Source organism: Agelaius tricolor, unplaced genomic scaffold, assembly GCF_023055355.1.
Source record: "Agelaius tricolor isolate 1412-34295 unplaced genomic scaffold, bAgeTri1.0.p SCAF_11, whole genome shotgun sequence".
Lineage (NCBI taxonomy): Eukaryota > Metazoa > Chordata > Aves > Passeriformes > Icteridae > Agelaius > Agelaius tricolor.
In genome coordinates this window covers 335986-355402 of record NW_027269271.1, presented here as the reverse complement: position 1 = coordinate 355402, position 19417 = coordinate 335986, and the positions used below count along the sequence as shown (strand labels likewise).

The 19417-nt window shown below is 55.3% G+C and overlaps 2 protein-coding genes across 3 annotated transcripts; both read left to right on the top strand.

Annotated features, from left to right (window-relative positions):
• The first annotated feature begins 548 nt into the window (after positions 1 to 548).
• On the top strand, positions 549 to 3064 carry HTATIP2 (HIV-1 Tat interactive protein 2). Of its 2 annotated transcripts, XM_071435675.1 has the most exons (5): positions 549 to 707; positions 786 to 893; positions 992 to 1129; positions 1914 to 1975; positions 2560 to 3064. In XM_071435675.1, exons 1-5 carry the CDS (start codon positions 549 to 551, stop codon positions 2783 to 2785), a joined length of 693 nt encoding a protein of 230 aa, XP_071291776.1. In that variant the 3' UTR covers positions 2786 to 3064. The 2 variants fall into 2 exon arrangements, with proteins under 2 accessions (XP_071291776.1, XP_071291777.1); XM_071435676.1 differs by lacking the exon at positions 992 to 1129.
• A 4017-nt stretch (positions 3065 to 7081) lies between these two features.
• On the top strand, positions 7082 to 19408 carry RGS5 (regulator of G protein signaling 5). The gene is made up of 5 exons (XM_071435684.1): positions 7082 to 7335; positions 12332 to 12442; positions 14702 to 14763; positions 14892 to 15058; positions 15572 to 19408. The coding sequence occupies exons 1-5, from the start codon at positions 7292 to 7294 to the stop codon at positions 15731 to 15733; spliced, it is 546 nt and encodes a 181-aa protein (XP_071291785.1). The 5' UTR covers positions 7082 to 7291; the 3' UTR covers positions 15734 to 19408.
• The last annotated feature ends 9 nt before the right edge of the window (positions 19409 to 19417 follow it).

The following is a 19417-nucleotide window of genomic DNA, read 5'->3' as shown; positions in this document are numbered from 1 at the left end:
CACATCCCAAGACCTGCTCAGCGAGAGTTCCTAAGGAAATGGGCTTCATCTCCTTGCTCTTCAGGCACCAGGGACTGCTTCACAGTGGAGTCACTGCAAGGCTGCCCGGCGGGGAGTGACCCACCTCCTGCCCAGGGGACAGAGCTGCCGAGCACCCCGGCCGGCAGCACGTGCTGAACCCAGCGGGGTTTGGAGAGGAGCCGCCGGACAAGTCACAGACCCCTCGAGCATCCCTCCAGCTCACATCCCCTCCGCCTAAGCGGGGCGAGCACAGGGATCCTCGGGGGGCGTTCTGTTCTGTCGCTGCAGGAACAGCCGGCGGGGACCGGCCAAGGGGCACCTTCCCTGCGCGCTGGGAGCAGCGCCCGGGCTGAGCTGGGGTCCCTGGGCCGCCCCCGCCCCGACAGCCCCGCCCTGGCCCCAGCAACGGCCCCGTGTGGCGTCCGCCCACTGCTCCCCGGGCACGGAGCGCCCGCCCGCGGAGCCGAAGCGCGGCCGCGCAGCCGCTCCCGCCCCGGCCCCGCCCGGCCCTGCCCGCTGCTCTCGGCATGGCGGCGGCGGGCGGCGGTAGGAGCTGCTTCGTGCTGGGCGCCTCCGGGGAGACGGGCCGGGTGCTGCTGCGGGAGCTGCTGGCCCGGCGGGCCTTCGCCCGGGTCACGCTGATCGGGCGGCGCCGGCTGAGCCTGGGCGAGGCGGAGGCGGCCGTGGTGCGCGGGCCCGGGGGACAGGGCTGGCCGTGGTGGCAGGGACCGGGCCGGCGGCGCTGACCCTCGGCCTTCCCGCAGGAGCAGGCGGTGGTGGACTTCGAGCGGCTGGGCGAGCACGCCGCCGCGTTCCAGGGACACGACGTGGGCTTCTGCTGCCTGGGCACTACCAGGGCCAAGGCTGGAGCAGTGAGTGGGGACCCCCTGACCCCCGGGCGAGCAGGGGTCCCGCTTGTCCCCTCCCCTGCCCCACTCCCTGCCCCGCTGACCCTCCCCTCTCACTGCAGGATGGCTTTGTCCGTGTGGATCGGGACTACGTGGCGCAGGCAGCAGAGCTGGCGCGGGCAGGGGGCTGCAAACACTTTATCCTGCAGTCCTCCCGGGGGGCAAACGCAAAGAGCCGCTTCCTCTACCTCCGCGTGAAGGTGAGGGGGCTGCTCGGGTGGGCTCCTGATGCTCGTGCAGGAATCACGGGATGCCAGGAGGCTCGGGAAGCAAGCAGGAGCTGAGGTTTAGAGATGCAAATGGCTCTGGGGATCCTCTTGCTGCTGCGGGACAAGGGAGGGGGCTGGCTGGACAGCTGTGCAACTGGCTTCTTATAAAGCAGCACAACACCTGCAATGCAGCGTCTGCCTCCCTCCTCAAACTCCAGAAACATGTACATGTGCTGGGGTCTCCAGCCCAACAGCAGTTCCCCAGCCTTAAGCTGGGATAGCTTCACAGCTATGTGGGGAAGCTCAGGGCTGTGGCCAGGTGAGACATGAACTATCTCCTGATGGAAGGCCTGCAGGCTCCCCAGGGAGGACCACACCCGTCGCAAAAGCTTTTTTGTCCATGTGTTGAGTGCTGCAGCTCCCTAACACCTGCTGGATTCAGAGCTGCCTGCCAGCGCCTTGTGCCGCCTGGATCCATCCCCAGGCTGGATGCTGAGTCCAGATGCTCTCCAGAGCAGCCTGTTGCAGTTTAGCACAGTTTAGTGATGGTTGCAGGGGCGTACTGCTGACCCGTGGTCCGTGTCCACCACAGGCCCTCGCCCCGGCTGCCTGGCCCCGAGAGCTGATCCCTGCCTGGCCTGTTCCAGCCTCATGTTGGTTTTAGTGCCATCCTGCCCTCGGCTCAACAGCCCTTTCCTGGGTGTTCATGGGGGTGGCAGGGATGGTGCTTGCACTCATCCTTGTCTCCTTTCGTCCTGCCTGCCTGCTCTGACAGGGAGAAGTGGAAAACCTGGTCCAGGCTGTTGGTTTTGATGACTGTACCATTCTCCGGCCAGCGTGAGTAGTGTGGAGGAGGGGGGGCACAGGGTGCGGGGTTGCCAGGGCAGCAGGGAAATGCTTCACTGGGAGAGGGAGGAAGAGAAAGGATACGTGAGGGCAGGGCTGGGGAGGGAAGTGGAGAATGCCAGCAGCTGCAAATGTAGCTCATGAATGAGCAGACTGCTTCCCAGTGCTGCAGGGAGCAATCTCTGCAGTTTCCTATGGCCCATCCCACTGCTAGTGCCATGTGCCATGCAAGGACAGGAGCCTTGGGCTGAAAGCCTAGGTTGAGGCACATAGGTCAGAGCTTAGCTCCAGATGGACCTTGACCTTATGCAGAGGGAACACTCCCCTGTGTCCTTTCAGGTGTACTGTGCTCTTGATACCTAGGAGAACTGGAATTCTGCTTTCATCAGCACAGTGGAGAAAGGAGTTTAGTGTCCAAGGGCTCAGCTCTGTCACATTCCATGACCCTGCCAAAGCCCCAAAGCCCGTGTCAGTTCAGGGAGCTTGTCCGGGCCCTGGTGCAGCTGGAGAACTCAGTCTCTAGCTTTCAGCCTGGATTGTTTCATGCTGACCCACCTCACCTTCTTGCTCTGCAGGGTGCTGCTGTGCAGGCGCCAGGAGTCCCGGCCCATGGAGTGGATAGCCCAGCAGTTCTTGGGCGCTGTGGCTCGGCTGTTCCCCACCGCTTACTCAGTGCCTGTGGAAATGGTGGCCAGGGCTATGGTGGCCTGTGCACTGCAACCAGGAGAGGGGAAGGTAAAGGTGCTGGAGAACGGGGCCATCCATGAGCTAGGAAAGGCAATGCCACAGCAGGGCACATAGAGCAGCAGGGATGACACGCAGGAGCTTGGTTCACTCTTCAGATGCTCTCTGGGCTGAGGATGAATGCACACATGGGAGAGGTGTGGGGTGCTTGCATGGCTAGCATGGAGCCAGAGGTACATCGACTTCTTTGCACTTTGGCTGATTCTGTCAAGGGATCAAAAATGCAGGTGCTGGCTGCTGGGTGGGTATAAACAATGTGCTCTGCTGCCTGGATCTGTAATACGAATACGGGTAAAGATGATGTAATCCAGGCCTTGAATAAAACCCTGTGACTGATCTGGTTGTGCCGGCTTTGTGTTGAAATAATGTCTGTCACCCACATGCTAATAACCCAGCCTCAGCCTCATGTGCTCAGATCATGTCACTTCAGAGAACAGGCATGCTCACAGGCAGGTGACAGGCACAGGAAGGCAGAGACAAGACACAGCTGCCTGTGTGGAGGCTGCACTTGACAGAGCACATGGTGGCACCAGTGCTGTTTGGATAGCAGAGCTCCTGGATGCTCAGCAGCAGCTGCTGAGGCTCCAGGAGTGGTGGCTCTGCCTGCAGCAGGTCTGTGCAGACATTCCTGGGCTCATCTGCTCAGAGCGCAGGGCTCTAGGGACGCTGCTACTCACACCTGGTCTGCCACTTGGTACCTGTAGTCACAAAAACGCCATGTAAATACTTGCAAACGCCCGTCCCTCTGGGCTTTCCTTGCAGACACAAAAGAGCCTGAGCCCAGCCCCGTTTTCCCAGGAGTGCTCTGCATGTGCAAAAGTTGAGGTCAACCCTGTGCACACCTTGTAGGGGGCCTGCTCCTGCCCAGGTGCCAGAAGGGGAGGAGGTTCCTTCTGTGGGCGTGGAGCAGGCACGAGGAGCAGGGCAGGGCAGTGTCCCAGGCCCTGGCTGTCCTCAGGCCTCATGCTTGGGGTCGAGGAACTCAGTGGCTCCCCACAGGGGATGCAGAACATACGTGACTCCCAAGTTCCCTGCTGGCCAGAGTCCCAGTGCTCCGGGTAACACTGCTTTCCAGGATTCTCTGACCTCACCCACGGCTCCTGTGTCAGTGACTTGGATGTGGCAAATGGAGGGAGCCTAGATCTCATCTCCTCCTTCTACACAAGCATTTCCATCGTTGGCTTGGGCCTCAGGAAGTTGGTGGGGGCAGTGAGATGGTGTAGGCCTGCACCTAGACAACTCCTCAGCCACGTGAGGGGCTCAGTTCAAAGGGGCCACAGAGCCACAGCTACTGAAAAAGACTGTCCCAGTGAGAGCAAAACAACACCTTGAGAGTAGTATTTAATGCACAAAGGGAAATGAGGGGTAGGCTGGTCAGCATCACGCAAGTATGAGGAGCACAAAGGCTGGTCACCTGCAACACTGGGTTACACAGGCATGGTGCACTCAATGCTCAAAGATTTTTTTTAAAAGGGCACGTGCTTATACAAGGGAGTGGAAATGAACATCCAAAGTGACAAGACCTTAAAGAAGTGAAAATTGAGATGAGAGAATAAAAAAAAAAGAATTCAAGCTCTGGAAAAACCAGGTGAAAAGCAAGCCACAGAAGATGTGAGAAAGCATCCTAAAGGCATAAACATGAATTATGACTATGTGAGAAGCAGAAAGTTCTCCAGGGAGGCTCAAGGACAGGATGTGATCAGGCTCTATAGGAAGGAGTGAGCCATCACAGAAAGCCTCGCTGAGTTACTTGCATTACCCTTTGCTGTTAGGGAGCTCACACTGCCATCATTCCTTAGGGGACACACATTTTCATGACTGTCCCAAAGCATGCAGGGGAAAAAAATATTTTTAACACCATTTTTAGAACACATGGTTAAAAGTCTGCCAAAAGGAACACTCAGATGAATGTCCAAATACTCTCCTGGATGACAATTGCAGTGATCCCTTTACCAAAAGGTCAATATTGTTAAATATGATGCTAGTTCTTAAAAAGTTCCAGTGGGAACCAGGAAACAGCAAAGCAGCTAGGCCGCCTTCTATAAAAGGCACGTTGCTAGAAAGGATAATAAAGTCTGGAAATAACAGGGCCAAGGATAAATTGGGTGTAATGGGAGATTCCACGTGGCTTTTGAGGGGTCAGTTGCAAGGCACAAGCCTGGATCCCTCTTGGAGGAAACCAGCCATTGTGTACACAAGACAATCTTCTCCTCAGAGTGCACTCAGATCTCCAAAAAGCTCTCCCAGAAGGGCTCTTAAAGAAATTAAGCTGTCGTGGGAAAATTAGGAAGGTCTGTGTAGTTTCTTATTGGAAATATTTTCTTAGCACTCCAAAGCTTTGAAACACACAAAACAAACATTTCTTGCTGGACAAAACTCTGTGGAAAATGCAAGCCATTTCTGTGTAACCCTTGTTTCTGCTCAGTGGTAACGGTTTCTTTTTCAGTGTTTCAGATAAATCTGTGTTAAAATGCTCAGCTGCAATCCCAGCACACAGCATAGCTTCCTTATCACCCTCCCACATGGAGTTTCCTCACACACTTTGGACCTCAGTTGCCCAATTTGCTCTGTGCACTCCTTAAACCCCGACCCCAGAGCTTTGGAAGAGATTTTAGACCACTGCTCGATGAATTACGGCAGAGAGGATTTGCTCACCTAGGGCTGAAGGAGGTGAAGGAGACTAAAGTCTGCAGGGAAGAGACCCAGTCCTGCCAGGGGCTCTCACTGGGGAAAGCTCCAGGTTCTGTGAGCAGCAGGAGTCTGCAGAGATGGAGCCGAGTCCTTGGCACGCCTGGCGGGGCTCTCGGATTTCCAAGGGCGCGCAGCCCTGGCTGCAGCTGGCGGGAGAGCAGAGCAGGGAAGGGTGCTCAGAGGCCACTGGGCAGCAGTAACACAAACCACCTGGTCCCACAGAGCCACATTCTCCCAGGATTCCCATGCTGGCTTTATTACAGAAATTGGTAATGAAAGGATACTGCCTTGCCAAGGGTCAGCAGTGGGGGTTGCCCAGGAGGTGCCCTGGCCCTGCTGTCCCTCCCAGCCCTGAGCTGTGAGAGCCACCAGCCCCTCTTACCCAGCCCATGCTGCCACCGCCTTCCCTCCGAGCTGGGGGCTGCCTGAGCAGCCGGCACAGCCTCCTGCAAACAGCACCACGCTGCAAAGGGGCTCTTCAAAACAGCCTCTGAGCTGGCACTCAGTGACATCCTGGTGACATCCCTGCTAGCAAATGCGTGACCCTGATGAACTCTCTGGCCCCAAGGGCACTGGCACAGCCCAGCAAAGGTGCAGTTTGCAAGGCTATGCTCCTCCAGAGAGCAGGGGCTGCACCCCAGCTGCTGGGAGATGGGGCCACTGAGCTACCCCTGATGGGGGTGAGGCACCTCCAAGCTCCTCCTGAGTCCTCTGAGAACAGGGCAGAATGAGAACAGCCTGGAAGAGTAAAGGACCTCCATCCTTTGTGGGTGCTGCTCTTCCCTTCCCCACTCTGTGAGACACGAGGGAGGCTGGTGGACACCTCCATGCCAGCAGAGGGAAGGGCAGCCCACCACACCCTGGCTCTGACCCGTTGCCTGAGTGCATCTTGGGGGCTGTAATCAGCCCAAGCCATTATTATCTGATCATCTCATCCTCTGAAATTGTTAGCTGTACTTTTTTTCATTCAGTTTCCACTACAAATGAGTACAAAGCCAGGCCAAGCTCTCCAGGGAGGCACAGTTCCCAGCAGACTTCCAGCTTTCACTTACTGTACTCAGATGCCTGAACACAGGCAGTGTGTTGCTGCATAATCCCACAACAGTCTAAAATCCAGCCAGAAGCCAGAGCCAGGCAGGCACATCTCTGACACAGCACAAGTGAAAGAGGACCAAGAGCTGAGCTTAAATGTAACCCTGGGTTTCACCCAGGGAAATGGTGGTTGTTAGTGCCTCTGGGTGTGGAGGTGTGGACAGCCAGGTTGGGAGCAAAGTCCCTATTCCCAGCTCCCAGTGTTAAACAAAGCACAGAGAGGCACATTTTCATAGTCACCCAGGAGCCAAGGTCTGAAACTAAAGTCACTGATAGCCACCACCATTGTTGAAGCAGTGGATATTTTGACATTAGCCACTGCCTTGAAATAAATAGCAAGACTTCTCACAAGCATTTTTATTTTTCTGAAAGTTCCATTTTTCACTCAAAAAATCTCACTTGAATGAAGGATTTCTACCTGGCTCTTCTAAATACTGACATGGAGCCTGATGAATCATTAAAAGAAATGCTGTGGGCTTCCTGAAGTCCCCTAAACCTCAGCTTGGCCCTTCCAATTCGATTACCTGATCTCACCCCAGCAAATCCACATTTTCCTTCCCCCTGCGTGAGCTTAGAGAGAAGAAAACAAAGCCCAGAAGCCGGCGGGGCTGGGGCCAGCTGCAGCAGGGCGGCCGGCATTGGACACGGGGCTGGCGGGGGTCCAGCTGCGGCGCTATATAGGAACGAGAGAGGCAGCCGGGCTGCAGACGGAGCCTCTGCTGCCCGCTTTGGCCATCACTCACACCCTTCTCGCGGTCGAGGGAACTACAGCCTGCCAAGATGTGCAAAGGATTAGCAGCGCTGCCCCACACGTGCCTGGAGAGGTGAGAGCGGCCGGGATGTGCGGGATGCCAGGGGCTGCCTCCCCGTGGGGCTCTGCCGGGACGGCTGGGGGCACAGGGGCTCTTCCTGCAGCACATCCCGGGTGGGCATCTCTCATGGGGACTGGCAGGATCCAGCTCTGAACGGGGAGGGAAGGGAAGCTGGCTGGGGGTGGCGCAGTGGGTGCTGCAAGTGGCTGAGGTTCCTTGGAGGGATGAGTGATGATTTGCTCCTGAGCTCCCCACTCTGCCCTGGGAGTCATTCTGCTGGGTGAGTTTGGGCTGCTCAAAACCCAGCCCTCCACCATTCTGGGCAGGAGCGCTTCATCCTCAGATCTTATCAATTTCCACAAAACACGGGGAGGAGAGGAGGAAAAAATCAGGACAGAGGTTTTGCCTTTCTGAGGTGGAAACAGCCCTGTCTCTCCAAAGTGCCTCACAATCCTCTTTTAATTGCCTGCGTGCCACTGACACATGGAATAGTCAGACCTGGCCCCTGTCACAAGGCTCAGCCCTGTACAGGGCACCAGCTCTGCCCCCCTTGTGGCACCCATCCTCATCTCCATCCCTGTCCAGCCTGGTTCGCACCCCAAAACCTGCCCCTGATGGTGGCAAAGGCTCCTCACAACCCCGTGGGAGCTCAGGTGGGCTCCGGCCCCTGGCCATTTCCATGCTGATTGGAACCTGTCCTCTCCTCTGCTCCCATGGGCTTTGGAGGGGTCCAGTGAGAAGCAGAGGTGCAAGCACCTGAGGTCTCACTGCAGCAGCAGGGCACTCAATGCTTCACCTAAGGGGGAAATTTAGGAATAGACTCAAGTGAATTCCTCAGTGAGGGTTCCCACACCTGCTAATGCCTTAGCACTGGTTTTTGGATGAGACTGACAGTGGGAAATTCACTGCCCTGAGGGGAGCTCTAGAGAAGTTCCAGCTGAAATTGTGCCACTGAGGGCTGATGCTGCTTGCCCAAAAGGCAAATTCTCACCACAGGCACAAACAGGAGCGCAGGCCTGTGATGGTTTTGTTGTTGGAAACTTGTCTTTCTGTGATGCTCCTGAATGCATGCTGACCTTGCCTGCTCCCCTGCAGTCTCCTGTGCCATGGGCAGCCAAGAGCACTCTTCCAGTTTCATGTGGGTGATCCACATTTCTGCTCTATCACCCTTGTTGCCACTCTTCTGACACTTTTTAACAGTAAATTTTCTTAATAAAGATTTTCTCCCACTCCTGCTATGCTGATGTTTTCATCTGCTATACCCTCAAATCCTCACTCTTGAAGGCTGCATTCACACTTTGACACACAGAGCAGGACTGCATTTGTCCCCTGTGCATCACGTTGTATTGCTCTACGAGGCTTTCCAGCTGCTTCACTGCTGTGTCACAGACCCTCCTGCAGCTACTCCCAGCTCGTTCCCAAGCTCTGATATCTGCTGCTCGCCACTGACCCCTTCCCAGAGCCTGCTGAATGGCAGCTGCAAGCCCGCCTTCCCCTGGCACCATCCCCACAGGTGTGTGCTCCCTTCCCACACTGCCATCCATGGACTGACCTTCCCCTGCAGCTGCCCATCCAAGGTGCCCTGCCGACCCAAGAAGCTGCTCCCTCAGCTCCCCCCACAGCTGTTTTCTGTGTTTTCTGGCCTCTTCAGAGAGGGATGATAGGTTGAAAGGAATCTCTTTCTACAGCCAGAAGAGCCTTGACTCCTCTCCAATAGACCATATTTGTCCATGTGTCCACCACGGGTCTGACACAGCCTGCCACTGACATGCCCGTACAGCATCACTCTCGCAGCTCTATGACTCCTCAAATCCCCTCGGGAGGCTTTTGCAGGTGAAGGGGCATTTCCCCTGGCACCTCCCTGCCCTCAGGCACAGCATCATCTTTAGCTTTCAGCTATGGCTTTAAACTCCTTTGAGCTTCTATTTTTGTTTCACTTTTAAAGCTGGAGTCTCTCCTGGTCCTCCCCAGCAGCCCTTCTTGTCCTCGATATGTTTGACAGAGCCCATATTTTCTATTAATGCTTCTTGGAAGCTATTTCTCAGACTTTTTCTTGGCTTGCTCCCATATGTTCTCACAGTTGACCTTCCACCATTTACAGTCCCCTTGCTTTTTCTCACTTGGCCAGGGTTTTTTTCTTTAAAAGATGCCTTTTTTTGTTTATAGCTGCCTTTTTCCCCCTGCTGTTTAGCCTTCCCTGAAGCCTTGCTTGATAGCTTGTAATCCATCTGCTGGAGGACGCCAGGATGGTGTCTTTAAATAGCCCTTCCCTCCCTCAGCCTCCAGGCTTTCAGCTCACTCCTGTACTTCCTTGCTTCCTTTTAACAACGTTCCTTGTCTCTGCTGTCTCTACAGATGTCATGAAGGTCCCACTGCCAGGGAATTGCTCTGGTGCAGGGGGAAGGCTCCTGCTGCTGTCCCCACACCTGCAGGGCTCCAGTGGATTGGGCAGCTGCTGGGGGTCCCTTGGCAACACCATGGGATGGAGCAGGATGGGACTGCTGAGGGCCTCAGTACCTCTTGAGCCTGGCACTCTTGGCCATGAGTCACTGTTAGGGGATGGGAATCAGAGAGCAAGGTTTTGAGCCAGGTCTGAGCACTTGTTGTGTGAAGTCACCATCAGCTGCATCCAGACCTTGTGTAGGTGTTGGCCTTATCCGCACCAGGGCATGGGGTTCCCAGGTGCTGCTTCAACAGCAGCAGAATCCTGCTTCTGTCTTCCCAGCTCCTTGGGTCATCATGGCCTAAGTTTGACTTTGGATGTCCCTGCTCCCAGCACAGCTTGTGTTATCCCTCTGCCTGCTCAGGAACTCCTGGTATCCACTGTCCTTCCTTCCGAGGTGGGCAGCCCCTGGCCCCTTGCTCTTCCCCCCTGCTCCTGCCAGACGAACCGCCCATGATGGGACACGTAGTCCAGCTGCTTGGAAGGGACTGTCCCTGCTGCACAGCACCTGGCACTGGCAGGGGCTTGGTCGTGGCAACATCCTGACTCATCCCTCTCGAGCACTGGGAGAGAGACAAGGTGGCACCCAGCATTTCTGTTCAGCCCCTCCTGAGAGATGCTCCCTGAGCCCATGTGTCCCCTTCCTGCAGGAACCTGTGGCCACAAGTGCAAATGCCTGGGAAAGGAGAGTCAAGGGAGAGGCCAACCTGTCCCCTCAGCTTTCCTGTGGCTCCCTCTGCACCCACCCACTGCTTTGGTGTTAAGGGGGCTGCCCACTTCACCTGCTCCCCATCCCTACAGCTGTGCCATCCCCATGGGTCAGGGCCATGCCAGGTGGTCCCAGTATAGCAGCACTGGCCAGCAGGGTGCCAAGGGGCAGCTGAGGCTTGCTGGAGAGCTGGCCCCAGGACATCAAGAGCCAGATCTGGCACAGAGCACTTGTCTGCATTTTACTTATTTACTTACAGCAGGATGAAGGGCAGCATCCCAGACGCTCTGTGTGGGAGCATGGTGACCTTGTCACCCTTTTCCTGAGGTCTTGAGCTCTCCAAGGTTCAGGTTTTCTCAGAAGCACTGGCAATGGAAAGTGTCTCTGTAGCTGCTGCTGCTGTCCATGACAGCAGCTGTGTCTCTGGGTGTGTACTGCCCTGTGCTGCACACCCGCTGCAGGTGGCCCCTGCAGCCCCAGGCTGGGCTGCTCTCTCTGCCTGGTCCTGCTGCCCACCTCCAGCAAGGGTGGCTGCTCAGAGACAGATTTCTGCAGCAGAAATGGGGGGCAGCTGGCAGGGAGCAGAGCAGAGCAGACATCCCTGTGCCAGGTGTCCAAATGTCACCTGTGGGGACTGGTGGGTGGAAACCAAAAACATAGAGAGAGAGAGAGAGAGAGAGAGAGAGAGTTTTACAAGGAGGGAAAAACCCAAAGGAATTGAAATGAAATAGCAGACATAGCAATGGAGCGATCATCCACAGAGGGCTTGTGAAAATAAACAACAGAGAGGAAAATTGCAGGCAGCCCTGCAGGGAGCTGCCATGAAGCTTTGCCAGCCATGCTGAAAGTTCAGCCCAGTCAGCCTGTGAGGAGCTGTCTGTCCCCTCTCCTTCACCTCCTGTGCCAGCAAGATAACCTGGAAGCCACCAAATGTTGCTGTGCCAGGGAAAAACCCTGCCCTGCAAAGATGGAGACTGGGGGTGGCGAGGGGTGTCTGTTTTCACTCCTTTATTTCTTCAGCCTCACACAGCACACCTGAGTGTTCCCTGCAAAAACTCAGCCTGCTCTTGCTGCCACCCCTGAGCTGCAGTGGGGGAGGTGGGGGGGGGGGAGCCTCCTTAGCAGTTTTAGATGCTCAGGACCTAATTACTACTTGTACTGCATGAAAGGGAACATTTTGGGAGACAGCTGGGCCTACTGCCAAGCTCCAGGACCCCCTGTTTTCTCTGCATCCTCCAAATGCAGGTCTAGAGCATGGCCTTGGTGCAATGGGAAGTGGCAGTCAGCCTTTGGCAGTCTTCAGCTCCTGAAACATTTTTTCCCTCTCTGCTCAGAGAAGGCAGCACCCAGGAGGTGCCTGTTTACAGGACCCTTCCCATTGCAGATATAAGGCTTATGTATTACTGACAAACATGCTGTATATCTATATAAGGGCTCTGAGTGCTGTCAGCAGTGTGTGCTGGTGGCACAGCGTGGGGTGGCACCATGGGGCAGGTAGCCCCCAGCACGGCCTCTTCTCCAAAGGCAGCTCCTTCACCTCCTCACCAGCCCCTCTCCAAGCTCATCTCTATAGAGACTGAGTGCTGCACACATACCCCTAATTCAGGCCCAGAGCAGCCTGATAGCCCTGCTGATACAATTATCCTGGCCACAGATGGGGACAGAGCAGGAGATCAAGAGCTGCCGCTAATGCGCAGTGCCTGTTTAGAAATGCTGCAGACAGGCACAGCCTTCACAGCATTAAGGTCCATTTGTTCATCTGGAATTAATTACAGAGTGGGTGCAGGGTAGGGACTGTGAGTGTCCCACTGCCCTGTTCCTCTGCCTGACCTGTCTCTGCTCCTCCCCTGCTGCAGGGCCAAGGAGATCAAGACGAAGCTGGGCACACTGCTCCAGAAGCCTGACTCAACCATTGACTTCATCATCCCCTACCCCGAGAAGCCAGAGAAGCCACCCAAGGCCCAGAAGTGAGTACTGCACTGGGCTGGGCTGCAGCAGTACGTGTGCCCAGCCATTGGGGTGGATACAAGCCCTTTTGGGATGCAGAGGAGCTGAGCCCTGCTGTGGGCTAGCACAGCAGCCTCTACATGGCAGGCAGCTTGTGGCATGCTCCTCGTGACCTGCCTGCTCGGTGCAGGCTCAGGAAGTTATGTCAGGGCAGCATGAGACATGTCAGGTAATACAGCTCTATGGAAACTAGATTTCCCATGGAAACTCAATTTACTTTTGGTGAGATTTCATGCTATTTGATAAAAGTTTTCCCAGAGGCATATGGCACTTGGACTTCTCTGAGTCACCTGCCTCAACCCAGAGGTGCCAGCCTTTGCAGCCATCTGGCTTTGGGGTGGCAGTGTGTCCCTGAGCTGGGTGCCCAGCCTCATGGCATGGCTGGCTCGGGGCAGCTTCATGGTGATGGGACCTCCTCACCCTATGGCCTTTGGCTTGACCATTGCTCCCCAGCACCAAGCTAGTGTATAATACTGGCTTATCAACATTACTTAAAGCAAATGAAACATTAATTATTTTGCCTGCCAATCCAGGGTGCAGCGGGTAACACACAGGGGGTTGTTTGCCAGCACGGTGCCCGCCTGACACAGCGCTGCCTGGTGAGAGCTGCCTGTGCCAAGGAGTGCTGGCAGAGCCTGGTGGATTTTGTGGTTCTCACTCCATCACTGCCATGCCCCAGATGCCTCTGTGACAGAGACATGTCCATCTCCATTAGCCATCCCTGCAGAAAGCCAGAGAACATCTCCACTCCCCACTCCCTGCTCTCTGGAGGAGCTGTTTTCTCCTACACTGCATCACTATGCAGCCCTGGCATCACTCACCTGTCAGCATCTCACGCGCAGTTAATATCATCCCAGGGACATTCAGATAATGAGAAGGTGAATTTGGTGGTATCCAGGAAATCTGGGTTGTGTTAGGTTGCTGCAGTGATTCTCCTCCTCACTGGGGTGAGAAGTCACCTGACAGGCACATGGGGGCAGGGATAGCTTTGATCCTTGGCAGAAGTGCAAACACAGTTCAAGGTCCAGAAAGTGAAGGATAAGAACCGCTGTCATGGTGCCTGCTGCTGATGGTTTGGTGACAAGTAAGGGCTGGTACCCACCCTGAGCAAGCCTGGCATTCCTGCCACTCTCCTCTCCCTGCTGGAGCCACATGGGCAGTGTGACATGGCTGGGCACCAGCACCTGTACTTCCCCCAGACCCACCAGTGAAGCTCCTGGGCCCCCAGGACTAAGATAGGCTGTCCTTCCCACTCTCCCTCCCTGCTCCCAGGGATGCTCTGCTCAGCCAAGGGATTTCAACCCCCATGTGTGGCCCCTGCAGCAGCAAAACAAGAGAGTGCAGCATTGCCTTCAAGGAGTGGAGAAGGTCCTCAGCCAGCCCAGCACTCAGTGCCAAGAAGGGGGCCTTCCCTTGCCCTCCAGCCAATGCTGGCAGGGGTGCAGAGAAGGAACTGGGAGCCCAGGGCAGTTTGGTGAAACTCCTCGGGGCTTAAATAAAGCAACAAAAAGCCACAAACAACAACAACAACAACAACAACAGCAGCAACAACAACAACAACAACAACAAACCCAAACCAACAACAAAAACCCCACAAACCCGTTCAGTCTTACTGCAAACATCACATTGAAAAGCATATTAAAGAAAAAAAAAAGAGGAAAAACTGTGCAGATGGAAAGCACTGGAGGTTTCCAGTGGGAAGGGTGCCAATGACCCGGGGCCGCCGCAGGGCGTGGGAACGGGGCGGGCGGGCTGTGGGAGCCGAGGGCTCTGACCCTGGCCCCAGCAGCTCGAGGCCGCAGTGACCAGACCCCTGTGGCCAGCGGGGAGCATCTTTCCCCACCCCAGTAGGAAAACACAGGGATGCTTCCCAGCCGCCCGCAGGGCCCCTGCGCTGCCCTCCCGTGTGTGGGCGAGGAGGAGCCCTGTGGCTGCAGAAGGGACTCGCTCTGCAGCTCGGTCGCAGCTCTGCCCAAGCACGGGGGAATTCGCCTTTCCCACCCCATCCTCACCCTCCCTGCACTCGGCTATCACCCTCCCCTGGGCTGTGATGCAGCAGCATCCCCATTCCATCCCCAAACCACTGCCTCCGCCTTGAAAGTCTCTGCAACGTGTTACTCCATTCCTCCCTGTTTTCAAAGGAATTACTAAAAACCCTGGAGCCCAGATGGGGCTGTGGGGTAACCATGGACCAGCTGGGCTTTCTTTACTCTTGTCAGGCCCTCTCCAGAGGAGGCTCTGCAGTGGCGTGATTCCTTGGAGAAGCTCCTGCAAAACCCCTGTAAGTTCACATCTCCCTGCAGTTGGTCACCTCCCCTCTTTCTACGTCCCCTGGGGTGCTCAGGGAGGGCTTTGCCCCCCTGGCACTGCCAGTGCTGAAGCGAGGGCTCACCTCCCCCTTGCCCCCAGATGGGTTTGCCAGCTTCCGCAGCTTCCTGCGCTCCGAGTTCAGCGAGGAGAATGCCGAGTTCTGGGTGGCCTGCGAGGACTACAAGAAAACCAAGTCCCCTGTGAAAATGGCAGAGAAGGCCAAAAAGATCTATGAGGAGTTCATCCAGACTGAGGCACCCAAAGAGGTCAGTGGCCATGGGACAGGAGATGGTACTGGGAGGGATGAGGCTGCAGCCCTGTCAGCCTCCATCCCAAAGGACAGCGATGGCTGCAGAGCACCTCATGCTGTGGCTGAGAGGTCAGAGGGCTGTATCCTTGTCAAGGGGCAGCCTCATCCCCACGTGCTGCACTCCCATCCTTCACAACCCTGGAGCCCCTGTTTGCATGCTCAGCTTCTGCTGGGCTGTCTCCATCCATGGGCACCCCCAACACATGCCTGTCCCCACCCTCCCCATGGAGGTGTGACATCAGTCTTAAGGGATGACAATGTACAGTAATCTTCCTCCCCAAGTTAGCTTTGCAGCAGGACAGAGCTCATCCTGACAGCTTTGCCACCAATAATTCCACCAGAGAAATGAATCTGCTTCAGTCCCTCCCCTCACCCTTTGCGTGACTTTTGGTGGGCCAGAGTGGCAAGGGGAGACCATCACTCAGCCCTCCAAAGGCAGGCTCCCATCCCTCTGACACTCTCATGACAGGTGAACATCGACCACTTCACCAAGGCTGTGACCATGAAGAACCTGGTGGAGCCATCACCAACCAGCTTTGACATGGCCCAGAAGAGGATCTTTGCCCTGATGGAAAAAGACTCCCTGCCCAGATTTTTGCGATCCGAGTTTTATCATGAATTAATCAAGTAGCAATGCAGCAGGGCTGTGCAAGGCATCCCTGCTGCTTCTGTCTAAACACCTGCCCCTTCTCCTGCAGCTGCTTTGCTTTCTCCATACCACCTAGAGCACTCAGAGGTGTTGCTAAGCTCCTCCCCCCATGCTTTGGACTGTCCGATGTCCTGGTGTTTCCTCTCTTACTATCTCTTTCTTCTCCCACAAAAGACCAATTTGCAGAAACTCCCTGGAGTTGGGACCCAGAAGGGTGAGGGAGCAGCCGCAGCTCTGCAGTGACCAGGAGCCATATGGCCAGTTGACACATCCCTGATGCTGTGGAGCTTGGCATTAGCTGGAGGCTCTGAGGTGATGATTTTGCATTCTTAGGGCTCCTTAGAATATGACAATTTTTCTGACAGTGTTGCCCATATTGCCGGTTTGGCCCAGGCTCGCTCCCTTCTCCCACCTTCCCCGGCTGCTGCTGAGACTGCACAGGTGCTCTGCAGGTGCTCCCCTCCCTGGCCAAGGTGACGTGAGACATATCCACTGCCCGATTTGCATCACCTTCCTTTCGAAAGCAGCCAATCAGCAGGCAGAGTGACAGCCAGCCAGGGACGGGGGCACGGCAGGGACACCAGTGACACTGACACGTACAGCAAGGATGGCACTGTGACAAGGAGGGCAGGGACCGCTGTACGGCAGAAGCAGGTGCTGCAGGGTATGCCTGGCTGGCACCAGGGGTGAGCAGAGCGAGCTTGTGGCACCTCTTCCCCAGCAGCTCCACTCGGAGTCAGCCTGTTTGCTTCCCTCTAAATATAAAAACAAGAGGATAAAATGAGACCTGTTGGTCTAAAACACCAGGACTGCTTAGCAACCCAGAACTCCTGCTCACTCCAACCTTTGCACAGCGCCCTGAGCTGCCAGGGCACATCCTGTGCCACATCCCAGTGCACAGCCCTTGTGATGTGCTGGGATGCAGCTCTGGGGGCTGCCAGGGGGCTCTCTTGTTTCAGTTCCTTCTCTCTGTGGTAGGCACGCCAAAGCAATGCTCCTGCACAAACCCAGCATCGCACAGGAGGAAGGAAAGACATGCTGGGGAAAAAGAAAGATGAAATTCCAGCTGTTCAGATCCAATTCGAAAAATCCAAACCAAACACAAACCCACCATTGGAAATGTGAAAAATAATCCCCTGGCTTCTAGAACAGAATGTAGACCCTGCTGAGTTTGTGTAACCTGCATCTCTCTCTGCTGTCTCCTCCTATCTACCCAGGCCATGTGTTTCCATGGGCTGTCTCTAAAAAGGACTAGTTGCTTTCTAATGATTCAAAGCCAGCCCTCTGCTAAAAGAATAAATCACACCTGAGGATGGGGCAAGGGCATACATGAAAAGCAGCCCACAAGGTCTCATTTCAGCTTTGAGGGAAATGTGACAAACCCCTGCTCCACAGGGCCCAGATGGTTCATCCCTGAGTTGGTTTCCTGGTGCATCATCCACAGGGTCATGGCTTGCAAAGAGCTGCTTCAGCCAGCAGCCTGACAGGTGCCAGCAAAACATCTGTGGCCCTGCTACCCACGGGCATTCGGGGCTGCTCTGCCTCACTGCTAGTCATGGGACTCTATGCAAAATGCAGTAACATAAACAATGGATTTGCCAGCCTCTTCAAGACTTTCAAAATCTGATCACAACCCTGCCAGTCTCAAATATTTACACGTTGTCACTATGGCAATGAAGAAAAATACATCCCAAGCAGCAGGAAATGGGCTGTGTTTTCCAGGCAGGAGTGGGGAGGCAGGGGAAGGATGGAGGCAGTCACAAGTGTGACTCTTTTTTTAAGCTCTGGAGCAAAAGGCCTGGGAAAGTTGGTGCTGGAGCAGCAGGGTTGATGCTTACAGGCATTCCCCTGGGGTGAATGCAGAGGGTGGCTTGGGTGACCTAAAGAGCCCAAGGGAGCCCATGAGCAGTAGGAGGGTCCCATCAAAAGGGCACAGGACCCCCCAGCAGTGTCCATCATTCAGGTGGGCAACAAGGGGGAGGCAGAAGCAGGGCTAGCTGTGGGACGGGGCTTGGCCAGCCCCTCTGCTGCAGGGTGCTCTCCCCACCTCTGTCTGCACACGCTCCCTGCACCCTCCCAAAGTCTCCATGAGCTGGTGTCAATTCAAGTGGGTTCAGCATGTTCAAGCTCCTCATTTACAGCATGACTCAGAAAAGCAAAATGGAACAGGTTTCCCTGCCGGAAGACCTGGATCTTTCATTTCTGCTTAATCCTTTGGCAGCTATTTCCAGGTTCCCTCACATGTTTCACAGTTAAATGCCACCAGCACCACTGCCATAAAGTGGGGATGCTGCTGGAGGCTCTTGCTATGCACCATCAAATCCTGGGACATCACTGCTGCAGCAACAACACATGGGGCAGGGAGAAGATGTCTGGGTATGTATGTACTGAAAAGAAAGGCACAGGCTGGATTCAGGAGAAATGCCACAGCTCTGTTGGCAACCCCTCCCTGGCTCAATTTCTGTTAAAATGTTGGAAGTCTACTCTGGGGGCTGCCCGTGATCTACTGGGTGGCCAGAAAATGTGGCCACTGAAGCATTTTGGAGCTCTAGGGAAGTTGTGTTTGTGTAGAAGGGCCATTTGGCTAATTACTCCAGCAGCCTTGCCCAGAAAGGTGACAACACCTGTACCAGCCCCACGGCCCAGCTTTCCATCAGCCCAGAGGTATTTGCTATTGGGCTGATGCCAACCATCATATTTCAGATAGGAGATACTTCATGTATTTTATCACTCTAGCTCTTGTGAAATTTGGCATATACAGCAGTATATAAACACAACATGTACATCTGTATTCCTGTATTCATATATACACTTACACACACATATATACTTGTAACATGGGTATCTTGACGCCCTGAGAGTCAGAGAGCCAGAAAGCAGTTTCCACACCACAAAAATGTAGTGCTTGGGGTCCATCACAGAGAGGAGTGCGTGTGGGTTTTGCATTGTTCCAGACATTGGCCATCCAGCTGAGAGAACACAAAGGTGCATCCTTCAGGATAACCCTGTGCCCATGGCCTCTGTGTGCCATCCTGGCACCTGGGCTGGTGCAGGAGGCAGGTCTCGTGCCCCTTGAGGGACCCCTATCTCTGCTGTGGGGCAAGGCAGCCCCACGCTGCAGCCAGGGGCATGGGGCACCAGGCACTGCCTCCACGCCACCCTGGCACCCACTCCCTGCCACAGGCACATGTGGAAAATGGCTCCCTACAGCTGCATAGCCCAGAGAGACACCAGAGGATGGTTCGATGTGTGTTTTACGGTGACCAGTAACCTAAAGCCTCACACATCAGTCACAGGGAGAACCACACAGCTCTTGCCCTGCATCCTGAGGCTGGACACCACCAGGGCTGCCCAGTCCCAGACTTGGGCACTGCCAAAGCCCAGTGGCTGAAAGTGTCCCAGAGCTCATCCAGGCTTCCCTCAGGCCTTGGTCACTCCCTGGAGGGTGCTGCATGCTGTGGCCAAGGGCTGGAGCAAAGGCAGGAGGGCACATCAGCTCCTCCCACCCATGAGCTGCAGGTTTTCAGTCTGGAGTTCTCCATGGGATAGTCATGTGGGGAAGATGTGAGGAGCTGGTGCGCACTGAGTTGTGTTAACCTATATTCATGTACCACTCAGTAATCCACACATAAACATGTATTTCTGCTACTGTCTCAATGGACTGTT

Excerpts from the sequence above, each read along its gene's own strand:
- RGS5 (XM_071435684.1), top strand. The coding sequence starts at position 7,292 with ATGTGCAAAGGATTAGCAGCGCTGCCCCACACGTGCCTGGAGAG. Across the intron at positions 12,443-14,701 it reads AAGCCACCCAAGGCCCAGAA|GCCCTCTCCAGAGGAGGCTC; the intron begins GTGAGTACTGCA and ends TACTCTTGTCAG. Across the intron at positions 15,059-15,571 it reads AGACTGAGGCACCCAAAGAG|GTGAACATCGACCACTTCAC; the intron begins GTCAGTGGCCAT and ends CTCTCATGACAG.
- HTATIP2 (XM_071435675.1), top strand. The coding sequence starts at position 549 with ATGGCGGCGGCGGGCGGCGGTAGGAGCTGCTTCGTGCTGGGCGCCTCC. Across the intron at positions 708-785 it reads GCGAGGCGGAGGCGGCCGTG|GAGCAGGCGGTGGTGGACTT; the intron begins GTGCGCGGGCCC and ends GCCTTCCCGCAG. Across the intron at positions 1,130-1,913 it reads TCCTCTACCTCCGCGTGAAG|GGAGAAGTGGAAAACCTGGT; the intron begins GTGAGGGGGCTG and ends CTGCTCTGACAG.